The following is a 20,625-nucleotide window of genomic DNA, read 5'->3' on the forward strand; positions in this document are numbered from 1 at the left end:
ACCAAGGTTTTGGAATTTCTTTTCAGCTTGGAGCAAACTAAGCTGTACAGATGCTCTTTGTGGAAAGTGAAAGAGGAAGAGAGAGGAAGCCTAAACTGACTTACTCTGTAAGCTAAAATAGTAAATGGCTGAATAAATAGAGCAGCATTCACCTGGGATGAGAATCCCTGCAAATAATCACTACAATAGAGAATGAGATTGTATTTTTTAATTTTCTTTTTGCTGAAGTTATTGTAGTAAGTAAATACAGTTAGCTATTCATTGGATCAGAGAAAGGAAACACAACACGTCTAGGGGGTCTGCTCCTCTTCCTTCTCTCATTACAATCAGAAATAATGCTGTGAGCCTTAGGGAGCTGGCCATTAAAATATTTCCATACATTTCTGGGAAATGAACAATTTGTGATTAATGAGATTTTGCAAGTTTTTTTTGTTGATAGTTTTTTGACCACTCCTAATAGTTTCTTTTTTTCTCTATTTGTTTAAAAGGGGAGAGAGAAAGGTGGCACCTCTTTAACCAAGTTGTAATAAAAATGTGTAAAATGTGTAACTTTGCTGCTGCTTTTCATTATTTATTTGTGCAACTGAAGAATGTGAGTTTTCCTACAAGATGCATCAGAAAGATGCTTAAGGATTTATTCTACTTTTTTTTCTTCACTAAAGAAAGCTGAACAAAACTACTTTTTGAAGTGCTGTTGTTGTTTAGGTAACTGACACTAAAACCCGATGACAGGATGTGAGTTTCTAATTTTGGTGATGTCCCATTGTTTTGAGGGGAAGTTGGTTTTGAAGTAGTGATTGTAAGCACAGCAGGTGCTGGGATCTTGTAGCAGCAGGCAGAACTATCACATGTTGGGACAAAGATACTCTTTTTTCTTGATAGATACAGGGATAATATTCCTATAACCATTTCCCTGACTAACCTACACGTTATGTGCAGCTCTATACTGCTATTTAATGTATAGACTGCCATGATATGAATGTGGTTTTGGTTCTGCAGTATTTGGATAATATGCAAGTATATGACGGAGCAGAGGGAAGAAGCAACATCGGGCTGAAATGGATTTCTGAATCCTTGTCAGTCAGTCTGATATATTTGGGAATAAATTCTTATCTGATGAGAAAACTCTATCTATCTCCTTCAAAAATAACGCTTTATTTCTATAGTACAGTAACTCATGATAATGGTAACGCTAACTGAAATAAGGATTATCCGAGAACAGTACAGAGGATCTCTAATGAAGTATTTCAGTCTTGCCTTCAGAACAAAACTTTGGTGCATCCATGCAAATTGGCATCCTTCCATTGACTTCTAAGTGCAGTGAAGTGGGTGGTTTAGGGTTGTGCACTTCTTGGACAGACATGCAGGTACTCGGCAGCAGCTGGACTCCCCAAGAGCCCAACTTCAATGGTATTTTGCAAATTCATATCAACAAGGGTGGTCTTGATATGCACAGGCTCTTGTTGCTTCTTCCTGCCCTTCCTCTTTTGTAATTGGTTTAGTGGTTTGAACGAAGTGCAGAGAGATAAATTCCTGGTAACAATATTGTGCTGACTATATTTTAGTAATCTAATAAACTCTTCTTGCTTACCCTGTTCTGGTCCTCTGGTATCTGGGGTTCATGTGCTTGCAAAACAAATGGATGCAAAGTTAGGATGTATATACATTTTTTGGCTGTTTAAAATAACTTCTCTTTCCTAATATTAAAAGGCAATGCTGCATGGCACCCTCCATCTTAAGAGTCATATTGCCAAAGCTTTACTTTTCTTGTGAAAACATTGATGTTTGTCTTATTCAACTTGAAGGTAGATATGATAGAACGGGATGCAGTCTTTGAAAGCAAAAGCAAGGGGAAAACTCCTTTCATTTTAGTTTTAATACTGTTTTCCATATGGTGATATTTTGTAGAACATGATCTTTCTGAAAAGCAAAATAATTTTTTTCAGAGGTACTGATGTTTGCCTCAGGGATGTCATCTCTGACAGAGATGATTTAACACCATCCATCCAAATAGAAAGTGAACACTGGTATATGGGAATGAAATCGTTTCAGCCTACCCTGAAGACTGGTGGTCAAATTATACTGGGGGCACCCGAGCACCCCTGAGAGCCCTCCAGCTGATCACTACCATAAACGGGCTGGAGCGCCCGACCTCTCAGGAATGACTTCATGTTAATAAAGTCTTTACAACTGAACAGATTGTAAAATAATTCTAGTTTCTTGTAGATGTCAAGAAAATGTGAAAGTCTATCTTGAGTTGGTGAGGAATGTGGGGTATACCTCCAGGCTCACCCTAGATGTACAGAAACTATGGGCAACTCTAGTTTGAACTAGTTACAGAAAAGGCAGAAACAGGGATGAAAAGTTCTGAGCAGTTCAGATACCAGCTGGTTTATATCATCTTCATGCTGGAATGTGGATAAACAAGATTGAACAGGGAGAAAGACAAGTGACAGTGCAAGACTGGGGTGGGAGAAGAGAGAACAAGACAGATGGCAACAGAGGTTTCAGTAAGACACAGAATTTTCTTCCTATCCCCCGTAGATGCACCTGGGCAATGAAGTTTTCAATGCTTGGGGTGGCAGAGTGCTGAAGTAACATCTCAACCTAACTACAATCTAATGTCAAGTCTCCTCTACTAAAATAAATGCACCATGTAATTTTTAGTTCTGTCTGCATACCTGCATTGAAATAGTCACATTTGAGATGTCTTTTCTTTCTTTTTCATTTTAACATTGACAGGTTGAACCATTGATCCAGAAAGGCCATGAGAATCTGGTGCACCATATTCTGCTCTACCAGTGCAGCAGCAATTTGAACGACAGTGTGCTGGACTATGGCCACGAGTGTTACCACCCCAACATGCCAGACTCCTTTCTCACATGTGAGACGGTCATTTTTGCTTGGGCCATTGGAGGAGAGGTAGGATGAATGACTGTCTAGCATGGTTCATCAATGGGGGTTTAGGAGAGTCTGTATCATAATGAAGCTTCTTCCTGATAGATTAAGAATAATCTAATAATAAATTAATAATCCTAATGATTACTTATCTGTCTGTTTTTGAGGGTACACAGTCACAATCCCTAAATACCTCACCAGTAAGTTCTCAACTTCTCATTGGCCTTTTAAGTACGAAATGCAATGATCAACCTGAGGGACAAGCTAAAAGTAATGAAAATAGTATAGAGAGAGTTGATGCCTTAAGGGAAGAAAGATGGCTTGGGAGCATGGAAGTCTGTCGCTGTATCAACTTGTCCCATCTGATATGGAAATATACTGCCTCCAGCAATGACCAGTGTCTGCTACTTGTGGAGAATGACAGAAAAGCAGTCTCTCTAGGTGACTACATAAAAGACATGTAGGCAAGACTTTCCAAATGAAGTTAGAGATTTAATTCATTTTGTACCTCACCCGGACCTAGTTACAGCATTGCCCCATTCAGGCATGTCATTCATGTTTCCTACCCAGCCCAAAGGGGCTTCATTTCAGTGTAGGAGTGATCCTGTGTGAGTGTAGAGCCAGCACAAGGACCACTTTGCTCATGGCAATGGGGCGTATCTACAGAAAACACAGTCTCTGATGCCATGTTGACCCCAGGCTGTGTTTTTGGCTTATTTCATATGTTAATTTAGGCTGTGGTTAATTCTTTCAGCTGACATAAGGCAGCTTTACTGTCAAAAGAATCCCACCCCTTCTTTACCCCTTAATTCACTGTGGGCCCACACAAACGATGGTGTGGGCACAGAGAGGGAGTAGGGTGATGATAGTTTCTGGAGCCTTCGTTTGCCAGCCTGCAGTCCAAAATTGTCTTGGAGTGCTGCAGTGTGAGGAAGCCAGAGCTGCTACATGGAGCCATCAAAAGAAGTTTAATCCACTATAAACATTATCCCTGATGTGTGTTTTGTGCATTTTTGCCATCAGCTATGCTCTGACCTAGTATTTGTACTTTCAACTGTCTTAATCTAAGTGAAATAAAAAACTCATATAAATAAGTTATCATTTGACAAGAACTATGGAGGCTTTTGCAAGGATGATCCTGTTGTTAAAGATCTGTAGAGAGGAATCTGACAGATCTGGGTTACATTCAGGTTTACTGGAGTACTCACTTCACTCTTTACTCTTATGTAGAATGGAGGTGATAATATTTATTACTATATACCACAGTTAATTCATTAATGTCCATCAAGTGTCAGAAATTTGGTGTCTCAAATTGCAAATTTCAGAAAGTCAGAATCTCAACATATTAAAATATTAGCTATATACTATAAAATGTTGCAGATTAATTCCCATAAATGTGAATTTGGTAAATGAGTTCACTTAGAAGATACTGGCATTTCAGTTTGAATCAGGAGTGAGCTTTTGAAGTAAATCTCCCAGTTACTTACCAAACTCTGTTTATTATTACAAGTGGCTTGAGAACTTGCACAGCCTCTTTTGGGATGAAGTTAAACTGAATGTGCAGGGGTGAACCCAGCACCTACCAACAATAAATGGAGTTCAGTGCATGGGGTCTGACCAGAGCTTGTCCAAAGGAGCAACATTTGGGGGCGGTGGGTCCAGCATAAGCCATTGCACTGTACAGAGCTATTTCTTTTGCACTGCGTGGCTTGCCAATGTAACTGTAGCCATGAAGATCACCTTTGTTGTTCAAATAATTTTACTTAGAATGCAGTGATTTGTACAGGAAAAACAATCTAATTACATACAACCTCAGTATTCCCTGGAAATTACTGCTTTTAGAAGTTGGGGACATTTAAAATGTAGATTCACTTTTTTCTAAGGGTTTTATTACTAGACTAACTGCTTGATGTTGCAATGTTTATACATTTGAAATAGTATTTTTCTTTTCCGTTTAAGCACTAAATACGGGAGAAATAATCATAAGATCATAAGATAATGCAGGCTGGAAGGGACCTCGGGAATTCTCTAGTCCAGCCTCCCACTCAAAGCAGGGTCAGTGGTGAGGTCAGACCAGTTTGCTCAGGGCTTTATCCTCTAGCATGCATAGGATCTAGTATTGTATATTGATATAGTTATTTAGAGCATTGAATATATAATAAATGTATTGTACCAAAACACCATGTTCAGAAGTTAATGTTGTAAATTTTAGCATTAATTTGATTGTATCATTGCAAAAAAAAAGTTCGTGTATTTATAAAAAGAAATTAACTCTTAACCACGACAAAAATACCTTAACTCTGTATGTATGTGTTGATTTCCAGGGCTTCACTTACCCTCCTCACGTTGGCTTATCCATTGGCACAGCAGCTGACCCACAGTTCGTTCTTATGGAGGTGCATTATGACAATCCATCATACACAGAAGGTTTGTACCCTCACACTCTTTAAAACATGCAAGGTTAGAAAATGCACTAGACACAAGTGCTTGTTATTGCATTGCACAGCAAATATAGCAAATACAAAGCTGAGGTTTATTTTTGCCTCCTCAATAGTTCCAGGTTCACAGTGTTTTTCTTGCTGCACTCAAAAGTTTAACCTAAAGTCAGCAGGAGATTTAGATATACAAAGAACTGTGGACCAGGTGAATACATCTCTTTTTATCACTACATACTTCGTATTAGCTCTCTCTCCTTTCCTTTCTCTGTGAAATTCAATCAGACTGAGAGAGAGCAGCACAGCACCCAGACTGTGAGACAGAAACACAGGGAATGAGCCATTTATTTTTTTTTTTTTAGTTTTTATTTTTTTTTAAGACATCTACCTGAACCTTGGGCAGTTTCTGAAGGTGAAGTATAGACTCAAGTTGCTAGATCATTCACTGGGTGAAAGCAGTTTATCTCAAAAGATAAGGTTTTCATTTATAATGGTGGTGTTTTAATCTTCTTTCTAAAATTCACTTACATTTAGAAGAAGCAAAAGAAAGAAACCAGGGAGCCCCAGAAAATCTAGGGAACTTTGAAGCTGGCTTTTGGAAAGATACTTTTTTGTTCTGAAACAATAGTTTATTGGACTAGTGTATCTGAGAATATTCTAGTGATTGCTGTATATGAACTGAGTAAAATCCAGTACAGCACAGTGTTCCAGCCTTTCTTTACACCCCTATGTGTTAAAATAAAATCCTTTGTGTGGGTTACAATGTTCTGCCTTACTGTTATTCCCCCTCTTTCTGTTGTACTAGATGAACTATCTCAAAATAATTTTATTTAATGACAGACTCTCTCCCTTTAACATGCATATTTGCATGGCATACAGTAAACTTCATTTGCATTCTTGATGTTGCGTGTTTTTACATCAAATGTTACCTGAAAGCCTGAGAAGTTGCATGCAGAAAAGCTCTTTCCGAATTGGTTCTGTCCCCAGATTCACTATTTTATTTTAATCGACTGTGCTGTATGATACCGTTGTTTTAGTTCAAGTGGCACATGCAAAATACTTTGTTTCCTTTTTAAGCAATGGGGACAATTTTGCCTCGCTGGGTCAGTCCGAGGTGAACACAGGGTCTCACGAAAGACCTGGGAAAATTCAGGCAGTGTAGGCAGAGCAAGGTGTCTGTAATCCAGGTCATGTTTCTTTCCTCCTTGACAAAATACATGGTATAAGATCGTGCCAGAAGTGTGAGGGGGTAGACCTGAGTGCTCCCACTGCTTTGGGTGGGGGCACCCAACCTGCCACTGGATCACATTTGTTTTCCCATTTGGGGATCTGCATTTTCCCAGCTTGGGTCTTGCAGTTAAAGGCCGCATTGTTAGCCCCACGTTGTGATCTGGGGTAATGTTTTCCTAACATTAGTGACTCAGATTGGTAGTCAGAGTTGGCTCCCAGTTAGACTCAAAAATGCTTGAGTGACTCAGATTGGTAGTCAGAGTTGGCTCCCAGTTAGACTCAAAAATGCTTGAGCTCTCCTAGCTTGGCTGGTTTTGAATGTTTCTGTTTCTGAAATCCTTAACATTCACTTTTAATTAGAAAGGTGACCTTTTTTGAGGTTGTTTATCAAAATCTCTTACATATTATAAAAATTTCTGGCATTTAGGTGTTAGCAACAAGCTTGAAGGGGAAATACCACAAAGGAAAAATTCAAGTTGATGAAATTGTACAAAGAGTTTCAGAAAAGGAATGAGTATGGATTCCCAAACACTTTAAAGTTGGGATGTTTTGGGACAGTATATATCACCTGAAACATCATGATTTGTATATTGCAGAATGTCTCATAGTTGATCACCACTCTTAATTGGCTATGCATAGTTCATATCCTTTGTTCCCTAATAATTATATACTACTCCATCTTAGGTATTTTAGAGACTGGGTAACTTAGTCCCTTCTCTGTCCCCCTGTTATTTGCTTATCTTAAAATAGCCTGCTGATTTCATATTGATGTAAAATTTGGGTTCAGGCGCTGTCTGTTATGTTTTTTACAAGACTAACATAGGTCACTAGGAAGCCTCTTACCTTCTATGAGATACTTGGTATGTTTTCTGCATTTTTAATTTTCAAAATTGAAATTCAAAAAGGGACCGTAAAGAAGGTAACAGACAAACTAACAGAATGTAGGGCATGTGCAACACAAATTAATCTTTTTTTTTTTTTTGCTTATATCTTGCCTAATAAAAATAGCTAATAGAAGAGGAATAATTATAAGCATTTAGATGATGGAGGCAACATAAATTATGAATAGATACACAAACAAGTACATATGGCTAAACACGTATGTGAACAAAATAAATTCGTATAATTTTGACTCTTAAAAGCTCAACCTTTTCACAACAGGCTTTTGTTCTTTTAACTGCTTTTTGAACTCAAAAGAAGTCCTTGAGTGAGCGCAGCATTAAAATCCTCTACAGTTCTCTTGTCTACTTTACTAAACGTGATGGTATTTTCATCAAGTTTGGGATTTAGGAAGCCAATTTTCATGTTTAGTTCATGCTCTCTTAATTGAGGAGATCGTAAAAGGGATGTATTTGGTCGTCTGAGGCATGCTGCAATGTGACAGGGAATCCAAAACAAAGGATTAATATAGTTAATGGTAGGGCTCAAGGTGAAGGAATAGATAAATTCACAAGTAGAAGGCAACACATGGCTTGAAAATTTTAAAGAAAAAGGAACAAAACAACTTTAAGCTGTACTTTAAATATTTCATTTGAAAATCATACATGGAACCTTTTGAGGTCTTATTATTTCCTTGTACTCTTTGCTCTGCATGTAATCTAACTACTTTTCTCTGAGGTCCATATTGGATAACTTAGCGGAAGGGACACGAGGGCTACGGACAGCACATATTTTTCATTCCCATCTGAACACCACAGATATCAAGATACCATGTTTAACAACCCTCCTGTGGGCTGCCCCTATTTATTACTTCCTGCATATGGTTTGACTCATTTCCAGGTTATTGAGGTTGATTCCTCAATTTTCATGTAGAAAACTTAGGAAAAGCCTTGAAAAACATGAAATAATTGGATTTTTTTTTTTCTTTAAAATACTGATTTACAGCCACAGCTGTCTGTGTTCTTTTGTTGCAGGCTTGATAGATAACTCTGGTCTGAGGCTAATTTATACTCCGGTTTTAAGGAAATACGATGCTGGGGTTATTGAAGCCGGTCTTTGGGTCAGCCTCTTTCACAATATCCCACCGGGCATGCCTGAATTTGTGTCAGAGGGTCACTGCACGCTGGAATGTCTGGAAGAGGTATGTCTCCTGCCTGAATCCATTGGTTTTCATTCTTAGAAATATTTTTGGACAGCCACTTTAATTTCTTGGGAAGATTGATAGTTGGCAGTTAAAGACATGCGAGCAAAGGCATCTGCTACATGTTGCCCTCCAGAACGTTGAGTCTTTTTGATCTAGATATTTGGGGTGCTCAGTATTCAGGCTGCTTTACTGGCATGAGTAATACTGGTTGACACGGTGCTTGTGATGTTTTAATTGTGTGTTCAATGTATAAGCATACATTGCTTTCCATGGCAAAGCTATTAATAGCCTGGAACAGCTAGCTCAGAAAAAATGTTGAGAGAGACTAATTAAGATCTGTGCATGTGCAGAAGGCTTCTAATGGTGAAGTAAAAGCCTGAAAGGTATTCTTAGACCAACCACAGAAACTAAAGACCTGAAAGTTTTGTTGTATGGTCCAAAGTACAAAATTATGCGTTCATTAAACACTTGGTTTCATTAGGATGATTTAAATATCTCTACAGATAATTGAAGCATTGTCTAAAACCTGTGATTAATGTATCATGGGAGATACCCATATACTTTTTCATTTATAGAGAAAGGTTGAATCAATGTTTATTATGATGTGGTTTAGAGTGAAGGGAAAATCAGATATGGACTTTAGATTTATTCTTGGAGTTGTTAAATGTTGCATATTGTCATAGCATTTTGCAGCCCAAAACTACTTGAGTAATCTATTATCATAAGGTTTCTGACCTTAAGGCTGCACTTGAAACATATTGCGATAACAGATTATTTCTAGTTTGCGCTCTAAGAAAGACTTGAAGTTTAGCATATCGGAAGTTTGGATCTGTAGATCTCAGCTAGAATGGGAGTGATGTCAGATATGTATCAATTTGGAAAAGGTAATTTTAAAATGTTTTCGGCTTGGAGAAAAGTTTCTTATGTAAATTTACAGTATTTCACTACCAGTTGACTTGAAGATGGAAAGTAAAGCATAGTATAACCACAGCCTCTTAATTTAAGTGCTTCTTTTAGCATGATATTGATGATAACATCATTCATAACTGCATAGACATCCTTTTTCACAATAAACATCCACATTCATCAGTACTGACCGTTAGCACTAAAATAATGTCCAGATTTTACTATCATTCCCTTGGAAGTCTTAATCTATTGAGAATTTGGCAGTCTGGTTTATTTTCATAAAAACTGTCTGCATTAGGAGTAAACCCACATTTTTATTTAAAAAAAAGTCACAGAAAAAAACTAGCCTTTTTTGTATATAAAGCTTTAATTTCACAGACAGATTTGGTTTTGCTCCAGACTGCATTTTGCTGTAAACTGAGGGAATGTAAAATGCATTTTAAAATGTATTTTCACTCTGTTTGTACATTGCATTTCATTTAATTACGTTGTATCTGGGCACACTGATGGTGTTGGTTTTCCCTGGCCAGGCTCTAGGTGCTGAGAGACCTACTGGGATTCATGTGTTTGCGGTACTTCTTCATGCTCATCTTGCTGGCAGAGCTATCAGGATGCGCCACTTCCACAATGGCGAGGAGCAGAAGCTGCTTGCTTATGACGATGAGTTTGACTTCAACTTCCAGGAGTTTCAGTATCTGAAAGAAGAAAGAACCATCTTACCAGTACGACACTCTTCATTCTTTCTCTGAGAATGTTTAAGAGATTTTGTGCCTAACATTTACTCACGTTTAGGATTAATTTTGCTACAGAATTTCTTATCATAGAATCAGAATTCTTCAATGTTTTGTTAATTTTTCCACTTATCACAGGGTGACCAATGCATTAAAGTTGCAGTGTCTCAGGAGTGTCCACCCAATTCACTACAGAACTGGCTTGGGTAGTTTTGCATAAGAAGAAAACAATAAAAGGCATGAAGACATACTACCCAATTCAAGCTAATCTTTGGGTGTGTTTGGTGTCCACAATCACTTGATTCGAACTTTACTATCACGAATGTTTGAACAAAGCAGGTTATAAAATCACACATGTGCCTGGTTGTGCCATTTTTGTGCATCCAGCCAGCTGGAGAATGGAAATGCCACTACGTGGCTTTACAGAGCCATTGGAACCAAGTAGCACATCCTGAGTATTTGCACACGGCAAGTATCCAGCCTTGCAAACATGTCTACAAAAAAGCTAAGTCTTCTGTTTCACGTTTTTATTTGTTGTTGGAAGTATAACTCCATGCTCATGTTCCACCTGAAGTTTCACTAGTAAACAAACCCCACTGGAAGAAGAAATAATGCAATTATATCTGCTGTTCTTGTGAGAATAATGTGATATAACTTCCATAAAAATCCCAACTACTATTAAATTATAAAGCAGCAGCTATCCATAGGTATTGCATGAGAAGAGTATATTTTTTTGGATGAGTCACTCATTTAAAAATTATTCACTCATCTTTTGTTCGTTACAGCTGGCATCCATTGTTGAAGCTTTGGGCTGAGGACAGAAAGTTTAGCACTGCAAAGGCTGGATGCTCCAGATCTGGCCAGCAGAGCAGCTGGAGATGGGCCTCTCCTGGTGTATGTGAACTGGCCTGTTAGTTGACGGAATTGGTCATCAGAGGCAAAATATCAAACAACTGGATCTTGTTTATGATTGGAGGCAGTAAGAGAAAGGGAGGTGAAGAGACCATTGCAATGACTGAGCTTCAAGTATGGTCAGGAGCCTCATGGTTTGAACTTCCAGGCTTCTCTTCAAGTCCCATTCTCTCTTATGTCTCTTCTCCCACACTGGCAGACTTTGATATTTGTCCTTTAAAGGCAAGAAGCTAAAATGCTAACTTTCTAATTTAATTTCTGCAGCAAAACCTGGATGTTCAGGTGCAGCATTTACTCTTTGAAGTCCAACTGCTTGTACTCCACAGGGACTTCAAAGATAAACTGGTGTTACCTCCTCCAGGAAAGAAGAGTTGAAGGGTTTAGGAAGAGGGCTGGCAGAAGATGACAGGTTTGCAGAGAAAGCCTGTAATATTTTTAGGAAAGTCCGTGCAGATTATAGAGAAAGGCCTCTTAAAATTCAAGAACAAAAGCAAGTAGACAGCCGAAAGACTAAAAGGGGTATTTGATAGTATCAGCAACTTAAAAAAGACAGCTTGAGTAGAAGCTGGAATTCCTTCTCTGAAGCAAGCCTTTTTCATGCCTTTTATTGTTTTCTTCTTACGTAAAACTACCCATACAGCTTTACATACATCATCTGGTGTAATTTGGACCAGTCTAATCAATTTACAAATAACATTAAAGATTCTCATCTCAGTTCTTGTTATTCTCTCCTTCTGCAAGCTCTTCCAAGGGTGTATCCTTCTTTCAGCTTGCGGAGTCCAGGTTGTTTCCTTTGCGTACTAGCACTTTCTTCTAAATTTGGAAGCAAAGGATCTAATCTCACAGAATGAACACTTTTAGTGAATGTTATCCAGTCTGTAAGCCAGAAGAGCCAGTGAGAACCAGCATATGCCCGCTGGGAGCAGTGAAGCTGTGCCAGTTTGCACTGCTTCAGAAACCTCTGTCTCCATTTGGCCGACACGAGGCTGACGCACCTTCTTCCAGCAGCCCTGAGTGCAGTTGGTGCTAGCATTCATCTGGCAACGAGACAGCTGTAGGGAAGGAGAAATTCTCAACCTTTGAAGGCTGATCTGATTTTTTCAGGGAAGATTAATACAATGGGTGATAAGGAAAGATGATGATACAAAAAAACGAACCAAAGCAAATAAACCTCTGGCATCCTTGTGATATGAAGTTGACCAAAAATATCAGATTTTTGACATCTAGCTGTGTTCTTCAATATTTTAATTTCCACTTGATTATCATGGTGATTTTGAGATTTGTATTTGATTAGTACAACGTACTACCAAACTGTAGATCAGTTTGTCAAGACAGCAAAAATTTAATTGTATCCACCTGAGAAGGTAAATGTTCAAGCTTTCCCATACATATCTGTCAATGTAGTTAAGTCTTTGCTTGCCACTCCTCTACTCCCAGGCTTGGCAGATAAATAATTGTTATTGTGATGTGGAAAACCTTCTTTTCCTCATTTGGCAAGTATTTCTATTGAAGTTGGCAAGATAAATTAGCCTGGGGAAAGCTATCCAAAGTAGCACTGGATGAATTCTGGAGCAAGAATAGCATGTGTATGTCATCTACATATATAATTTTCCTGAAAATAGGATTATAACTGGGCATCTCCATTGCTATTTAAAAAAAAAAAAAACAAACAGACAAGACTTTTAATAAGACTCTGTTTAAATCTATGGGGGATCCCTGAGGATCTGAATGCTAAGTGCCAAGGCCTTAGCATACACCAATTACCTAATCCTTTGCTTTTTCAAAAAGTTGTATCCACTGCTCTGATCTTTGTTTCTTAAGTGTTTGCTGTCATCTGTGGTTACCCAAAGCTGGTGTTGATAAACTTCAGAACTGTGACCTTCCTAAATCTTGTGTTTCAGGGGGATAATTTAATCACAGAATGTCACTATAGTACTGTGGACCGAATTCGCATGACGTGGGTAAGAAAAGTTTTAATGGATCAAAATAAGTACACAGATAATATTGGTGACTAAAATATCTTTCATAAAATGCTATTAAAAGGTGTGAACTTACTTGCTAATGCCTCTGTGGGCTTAATTATGTATTACCTTTCCTTTCATAGGTTCTTAGGTTTTAAAGCCATTGGGACTATTATGATCCTACTCTGATCTCTTGCATAAGGCATTCATATGACTAGTTTATAAATTAATCAAGCCAGCTCATAAAAGATCTTTAAAAATCAGACTTTTCTATTATAAGGAGCTCTTTCTTCATAACTTGTAAATTCTGCATATTCTAATGAATTATTTTAATGAACTTGTTACGCACTTTTCCCCGAAGTTGTAATTGCCAGTTCTCATCTATTGATTTTTATTTATGCCATGACCGAGATGGGACCACTTGCTTTTGTGCCTAACGTAGAATCCAGGCAGAATGCAGGTCCTTCAGGCTGGGAGGAGAAGGGTGGACGCAGTGAGCCGAGGCAAGGACCCTCCTGGACAGCTGCTGCCCCTGAGGTGGTGCAGGAGGAGCCCACACTGAACCTCTGCACCCTTGCAGCGAAGGAACCACTGCAACCTTGCAGCCAAGGGACAAGGAGCAACTGTGCTGCAGCCCCGGGTGTATTTCTGTGGCAGTAAACAAGGCAGGGCCGTGGCCAGGGAGTGAGCATCCCCTTCGGGTTCGAGGAGGTCTGGCTCAGGTTTGGCAAATGGCAGCTTATGGTCCCCCAGATGCACCTTTTTAGGTTGTCAGAGGCCAGGTGCTGGCCGTTGCAATGTGGCCACTTGGTTTTGGAGGTGAAGAAAATTTGGTTGTGGGGACACGAGCTGGACGGTGCCAGCTGACTACAAAACCAGAGAGTGATGCCAGACCAACTATGTTTAGGAGAGGGATGTAGCTGCTGGCAATCATCCTTCACCAGGGGCTGATCCCCCTTCCTTGGGAGGGGCTGGGTTCAGATCTCCGGCAGGTGAGACCTGAGTGGTTTCTGTTTGGCAAGAAAGACCTGGTCCTGGCATCCAGAGAGCACAGGGATACCTCTCCCTGAGTTATGTCTTGCATGTAGGTCCATGCAATAAGTATATAAACAAAAGCAAAATCATGAGAACGAAGGCTTTTGTGGTTTTGTCCTGTTTTCCTGCATAGCGACCACACTAGCCCTTGGCCCTTGGTTTGTGTGTTTTGTCTTCTCCATTCCTATTCCTGTGGTTCTGTGAGATTTGTGGAATTATTCCCACACGGGATTTAGGAATGTGCAGCTCATAATCTTGTCCATATTTACCAAGATTAATTTTAAATTAGTTGTTTGCCCCATGTCTCTCAAATGGAAGACTGTTTAAGAATCTGTTTCTTCTGCTAGTTAAAAATCTTACTCTAATTAATTATTTTCTAGTTCATGCCCCTTTGTTCTTGAGTCAACATTATCTATTAACTTAAATAACTCTTTTCTTTCTTAGTCTTTAGCTGCGTATGTACTTACAAGGAGAGTCTGTATAGATACATATTTCGTCCTGGCCTTCATTTTACTAGGCAAAGCTCATTTAATTTTACTGAACAGGCTAATTACCCTACCAGATTTTTTTTTACATCTGCTCCACTTTGAAGCCCTTTTTCTGAAACATGGTAGATACAAGTATCTTGCAGACAGCTGAAAATAAACCTGGACTTCTCGATAGTACTCTTCAACATAATGGAAGTCTAATTTTATTGATAGTTGTTCTTTCTGACATCTTTTAAGCTTGGGAGCTATTGCTTGAGCTTGCAGACTATTTTGTACTTAATGATGTAATAAATTCTTGCTGCTTGATAACCTAATGTGCAAGATAAGCCTGTTGACTTGGGCCTCCTGATTCACGTTTCATTAGCATATAAATGCTAATCAGAGTTTTTATCTGTGGGATTCCAATGCTATCTTGATTAAAAGAAAAATCCCTTTTTCAGGGTGGTCTGAGCACCAGGAATGAAATGTGCCTGTCATATCTGCTCTATTACCCGAGAATCAACCTCACCCGATGTGCAAGTATTCCAGATATAATGGAACAGCTCCAGTTCATTGGTGTTAAGGAAATCTATAGACCAGTCAGGCAAGTAAAAAATTTATGGATATGTGTGGCGCATCTATTTCTGTCTGTGGGTTTAAAGGGTCATTTTTATATGACCTTTATTTCTTTCTGGCAGTGCAACATATTGCAGGATCACTCATGCCACTTCTTTTTTGGTGACCACACTGTGCTGCTGCTTATTTCTCCTGCCAAATTATTTTGCATCTTTTTTTTTTTTTTTTTTTTTTTTTTAATGAAAATTAGTTTCTTCTGTTAAATAATAGTTCTCACAGCAGGTTTTGGTGTTTTTTTTCACCACAACCATCTGTAAAACAACTATGTATCCATGTCATAGCAATGTTTCAAATCTATCAATTTATTAAAACATATCCGCATTTCACGTATACAGAGATGATTTTTAAAAAGGAGTTTGGGAGCATGGGTGTCGAATTACCCCAGGTAGATTTGTTGTTACTAATTCTGCTGAAGTCAATTGGTGTAACTAGATCCTAGAACTGTTGCTCACATATAGAGATTAACACTGTCTAGGTGACACTGACAAAAATGCACAAAAGCAGAGGAACTTGTAAGTTAGAAAGGAAATGGAGGTTCTGAGAGAATATTAAAGTGTTCATAGCAAAAGGTAAATGGTAAATAAGCACAATGATGGAGGGGACTGAGAGACTGGAGGCTTTGGAAGAATAACAAGACAGGATGATATGCAAGGTAAGTAGAGAGAAAAACATGGAACCAGTGGTAGGAATCTAGCCAAGAGGAAGAAAAGAGCTTTTTAGGCGAACTGTTGGCTGCAGGGGCTTGCAATTCTGTGCAAAGACACTGTCTCCTGAGTCTTGTATTCCTGCTGTTCAGGGAAGAAGGACACTGCACATTTTTGAGATGTAAATCCATGTAAGAAGGAAAAACCCGTAGCTTATTCATCAATTTTTCTTCCTAATAAAAATAACCCTCAGAATCTGAATATTGTCAGGCTGCTTATCTCAAAAGGAGTAATATAATTTTGTTGTAAGATCTGTCTATTTCAGTGCTCCACAAATATTAAATATCCCCTCTGTGAATGGGGGTGGGGGCTATTACCATTTAGGCAACTCAGGATGTATAATCTATAACCACCATGAAGGTCCATGTAATTCAGCTGGCATCTGACTGCTCAACTAGACCACATGCTGGTGAATTTTAAACAAGGTGTTACAGTTTCTCTGGTAAGTCAGCAGAAGTCTTGCTGTCCTTCATCATGAGAGGCCTCAGCAAGAACAAAATACTTCCTAGTGTGTTGTTGCATCTGGCTTTTCTGCCCTTTAATGTCAGTGGGATGACCTGCATTACAACATCACTCACTAAGAGCAAGAGTGATTTCTAGAATCTAACATAAAATTTACATTTTGGTAGGAGGTGGGAATAAGGCCATTACTGACAGGATATTGACACACTATTGACAGTGTGTGAATATATAAAAATCAATAAATAGTGTATTTCAGTTATTAAGTGATTCTTATAGTGCTTAAAATTAAAGCATCTCAATAGCAGATCAGCAATGATTGTAAACACAGTAAGAATAGTCTAAAGAGTTTCCAAATAATCAAACAATAGAAAGTAGAATGCACTATTAGTGGTGAAAGGTGAATTACATTTGTATTTTTAGTTGAAATAGTAATAAAGTAATAGAAAGATTTTAAAATGAAATTGATAGAATGATAATACGTACATTTAAATTTTAAAAGTTGGCTTTCTTGTACAGTTTATCGTAACAAAACCATATAAAACTACCATTGCAAAGTAATTTGGTGTACAGGCTTGCTGGTTCTAGTTCTGAAATTTATATCCAAGACAGAAGAGTTTGAAGAATGTCACAATGCAATCAATGTCTGCTTCATTTTCCACACTATTTCTATTTACATTCTCTTTAAAGACAGAGAGAATACAGTTTCTAAATTAGTCCTAGCTAAAAAAGTCTTTCTGAGCTTAGAAAGAATATATTCTAACAAATATATGCTCTCTTTAGTGTTCATTCATGATAACTGTACTTAAGGAAAAAATGCACATTTGGCCTGGGGAAATAAAGATGTTTTGAATAGACTAAGTATGCAGACTGTCTGCCATAAATGGAATAGTAATTAGAAGAAGAGATTATTAATGCCACTAGTATTTATGACCTAATCCACAATTCTTGTTTCATTAAGCTCTGTCAGCCTAAGGATATGTGACCTGATACTCATCTCTCTTGTGTCAGTCTTACACTGGAGTTGCTTCACTGACTCCTCTAAAGTCGCTCTTGACTTACACATGAAGGCAAACTGGAAGCAGGATCAAGGCACTCTGCTCAATTTAAAACTCCTTTTTTCCTCAGCCTGGTGGCACAGACAGTGCTATAAATCATGAGGAGCTGAGATGAAAGCAATTGGGCAACAATAGTGTGAAATACGCACTTGATTAAAATTATGTCCTCTGTGCCTAGACGTTGAGTAGGGCAGAACTTCGGCATAGGCAGCACTTTACCCAAAGCAAGTGGGAGACAGCCTACTCAAGGTAACACAGTTCTGTCTAAAGTGGTTTGAAAACATAATTCATGCTCCAACCAAAGTATTAATTATGTTGCTTAATAAAGTTTCAGCTACTTTCATGCTTCCACTAGCTGTATTGGACTTTCTGTTTTAAAAACTTGACCTGTCTGCCACGTTGTTTCCATTTATCCCAGCAGAGTCAAACAAGGAGAACGCCAGAATAATGAAAAAGGTTTTATTTAGCTGTTTTTTTTCTCATTATTTTTCTTCATTATTATTTTTGAGTTTTCTTTACTAAAATGAAAGACAAGAAATCTCTTTCCCTCCCTTTCCTCATCTTTGGCTGGTGAGGAATGGGATTGTTCATGAGGAGGATTCCCACACATGGGCAAATAGTCAGATCTCTCACAGCAGGGCAGCAGGTTGCTATCCCACCCCTGGCCAAAAGTCCCCACAGCCAGCATGTTAGGGACATGCTAAAAGGCAATGTCTACAACACCAGTTATTCTCACTTGATCTTTCGGCACTGCTGCCAACATGCAACTCCTGTGCTAGGCTGAGTTTTGATATGTTACCTGAGTTATGACCAGACCTTGGCAGAGCCATCCGGAAGCAGCTTTCTAATGGCAAACATTTCTTTGCAACACTGTCTGCCAAGCCTAGTAGAGGGTGTGTTTTTAATGTTTTGGTTTGGTTTTTTTGAGAAGTTAAAACAGAAGTTCCATTTTTCATTGCCTGTGTATTCAGTTTGTAGACAGAGAACGGCAACGTGAGTATTTTTCTTAACTTAAAGTCCTTAATTTCTAAAAACATCTGGCAGCAAGTCCTAAACTGATGACAAAATTTTCGTCAATCTGTTAAAATCAATGAAAATGCATCAGTTTTCAGAAGCGGAAAACTTAGCTGAGAATATGAGTTAGGTATAATATACATATTAATAGTGAGTAGATTCTCCAAAAGGTTTTCCTCATCAGTTCCAACTTGAGGGTTTTTATATATTTTTTAAAATCTATTTATCTATTTTTCTTTAGGACTTGGCCTTTCATTATCAAGAGTCCTAAGCAATACAAAAACCTGTCTTTTATGGATGCAATGAACAAATTCAAATGGTCCAGATCGGAGGGTGTCTCCTATAATGAACTTGTGCTTAAACTACCAGTGAACGTGAGATGTTCAAAAACAGATAATGCAGAATGGTCGGTAAGTCTAAGTGTTGAAAAGGAGCCAACAATGCCATGGAACAAATGAGATTTACTGTGCTTCATTGCATATGAATAAGTACCTGGTTATACGTCTTCAGAATGTTTACATGGCCATGTTACATTTACATACAGTAACAAATGATGAGAATGTTTTATCAATGCTTTCACCTAACTCGAGTTCTAGAAGTGTTTAAAAAGTATAGAAAAGTTGGAGCTTTGATCAGCACTTGGGATCAGTAATAGGAGTATGGAGTCTTTCAGTGTGCCTGGGACTGATCAGAGAGTAACCATATGTGTCCAGATTAGGTGACCAAGTTAGAAAGCTGTTTTCCCTTGGCTGCCTCTGTTGTCGTGGACTTTCATTAGGGTCTTAGAATCATAGAATCATGAAGGTTGGAAAAGACCTCTAAGACCACCAAGTCCAACCATCAGCCCAACACCACCATGCCCACTAAACCATGTCCCGAAGTGCCCTATCTACAAGTTTTTTGAACACCTCCAGGGATGGTGACTCCACCACTTCCCTGGGCAGCCTGTTACAATGTTTGACCACTCTTTCAGTAAAGAATTTTTTCCTAATATCCAATCGAAACCTCCACTAGTGCATCTTGAGACCCTTTCCTCTCATTCTGTCGTCTTGTGATGGATGATTCAAAATCCCTAAATCAGGTTTCTTCTCTGAGTCACTCTGCAGGGTGAAGCTTATTGACTGCATAAGGAAGCTACAAGAATCTATCTTCTTAACTCAGGCATCTAGACTACCTGAAGTTATACGAGTACTCGTGCAAAGTCTCTTGCTTTTTTGTTGGTCTTGTGTCTTAGAGATGTCTATAGTATTAGGCCAAAAAAAGTACATTTGGACTGTCTGTTTCCTTTGTACACCTTTGGAAGATTTTGTCTTCTATAGTTTTCCTTTCTCAACTCTCTTCATGAAAAAAACCGTAAGATAAAAATAATCCCCCAGTAAGTTATTATTTATTCTAAATGTCTACTGGTATTTTAACAGGACTGCTGGGAAAAGCTGTCATGTTTAGTGTTGATGTGTGTTTATGAAGAGCTACTAGTGCATGTAGTATCATTCCTGAAGGACATGCTGAAGAATATGTATTGCTCCTTGAACTCCTTTACAGAGTCCAACTTCAAGACTCCTTTTTTGAGCTTTTCTGCTCAGAAGGGGAGATTGTCTTATTGTACTTACTGGCTTATCTTCTACCATGATTTTAGGCCAGCCTAACAGAGCTGATAAGAAATACTACTGAATAAATACTTCCTAGGAAAAGCCTTTTGCCTCATTCTCCTCACTCTGCAAAACAGCCGACACTGCCTCATAGCAGGTCACAGTTCTTTCAGGTGGTGGAGAAATTGCCCTTCCTGAAGTGGTGTTCTTAGGTCTTTACGACATTGATCAGACTTTTCTGCCCATGGGATGTCAATGAAATAGTGTGCTATAACTAATCAAAGATATTCTGTTATTTATTTGTCCCACTGCAGACCTGCGAAAAGTAGTTATTGACAGTACATGTGACACTATTCACCAGTTTTGGTTAACCTTCTCGACCTTTGCAACTGCTGGCCACTGTCTCACTGATTGTTTGTCAGAGGACAAATTAAGATGATGAAAAGCACACAGAAATTTTATCAAGAGGGGACAGGCTTTTTTTTTTTTTTAAATGCTATGCTTTCT

The 20,625-nt window shown here is 38.5% G+C and overlaps 1 protein-coding gene across 1 annotated transcript in view; it reads left to right on the forward strand.

Annotated features, from left to right (window-relative positions):
* Window positions 1–20,625, forward strand: part of MOXD1 (monooxygenase DBH like 1) — a 51,053-nt gene that overhangs the window by 29,003 nt on the left and 1,425 nt on the right. Inside the window, exons 5-11 of the mRNA XM_086461227.1 lie at window positions 2,743–2,922; window positions 5,223–5,325; window positions 8,477–8,643; window positions 10,083–10,274; window positions 13,097–13,156; window positions 15,120–15,262; window positions 18,771–18,939. Of these exons, the coding sequence (XP_086317353.1) occupies window positions 2,743–2,922; window positions 5,223–5,325; window positions 8,477–8,643; window positions 10,083–10,274; window positions 13,097–13,156; window positions 15,120–15,262; window positions 18,771–18,939 (1,014 nt within the window). The remainder of the gene's footprint in view (window positions 1–2,742; window positions 2,923–5,222; window positions 5,326–8,476; window positions 8,644–10,082; window positions 10,275–13,096; window positions 13,157–15,119; window positions 15,263–18,770; window positions 18,940–20,625) is intronic.

This window comes from Leptosomus discolor, chromosome 2, assembly GCF_034619465.1.
Source record: "Leptosomus discolor isolate bLepDis1 chromosome 2, bLepDis1.hap2, whole genome shotgun sequence".
Lineage (NCBI taxonomy): Eukaryota > Metazoa > Chordata > Aves > Leptosomiformes > Leptosomidae > Leptosomus > Leptosomus discolor.